Raw genomic sequence first — 299 nt, 5'->3', positions numbered from 1 at the left:
CAGTGTCTTACAAGCTTTCTCGTAGACTTGTGTATTTTGAATCCCGAGGCCACAGAAGATAGCGAAGGCCTCGAACGTGTTGATATCATGTTCTGTGAAGTGGAGGCCGTTTTCCTGCGTAAGAGACAAAGGGGGGGAGGGGGTTATTATGTTCATTTTGGGGTTATTTTTTGTGTTATATTTTTGGTTAATATTATTGTCATCTTTAGTTTATTTATTTATTCTTTTTTGTTATATGTGTACTTCCATGCATGTGTACAAGGATAAACGTAAATATAAGCAAGTACTATAAAAGTACC

General features: G+C 36.5%; 1 protein-coding gene across 1 annotated transcript in view; it reads right to left on the bottom strand.

Annotated features, from left to right (window-relative positions):
- Positions 1-299, bottom strand: part of LOC119588964 (cGMP-specific 3',5'-cyclic phosphodiesterase-like) — a 71,727-nt gene that overhangs the window by 32,841 nt on the left and 38,587 nt on the right. The window contains 1 exon segment of the mRNA XM_037937571.1: positions 12-114. Coding sequence (XP_037793499.1) covers positions 12-114 — 103 coding nt within the window.

The sequence above is a fragment of the Penaeus monodon genome, chromosome 24 (genome assembly GCF_015228065.2).
Source record: "Penaeus monodon isolate SGIC_2016 chromosome 24, NSTDA_Pmon_1, whole genome shotgun sequence".
NCBI lineage: Eukaryota > Metazoa > Arthropoda > Malacostraca > Decapoda > Penaeidae > Penaeus > Penaeus monodon.
The sequence above is the reverse complement of the archived record's forward strand: the minus strand, read 5'-3'. Positions and strand labels throughout refer to the sequence as shown.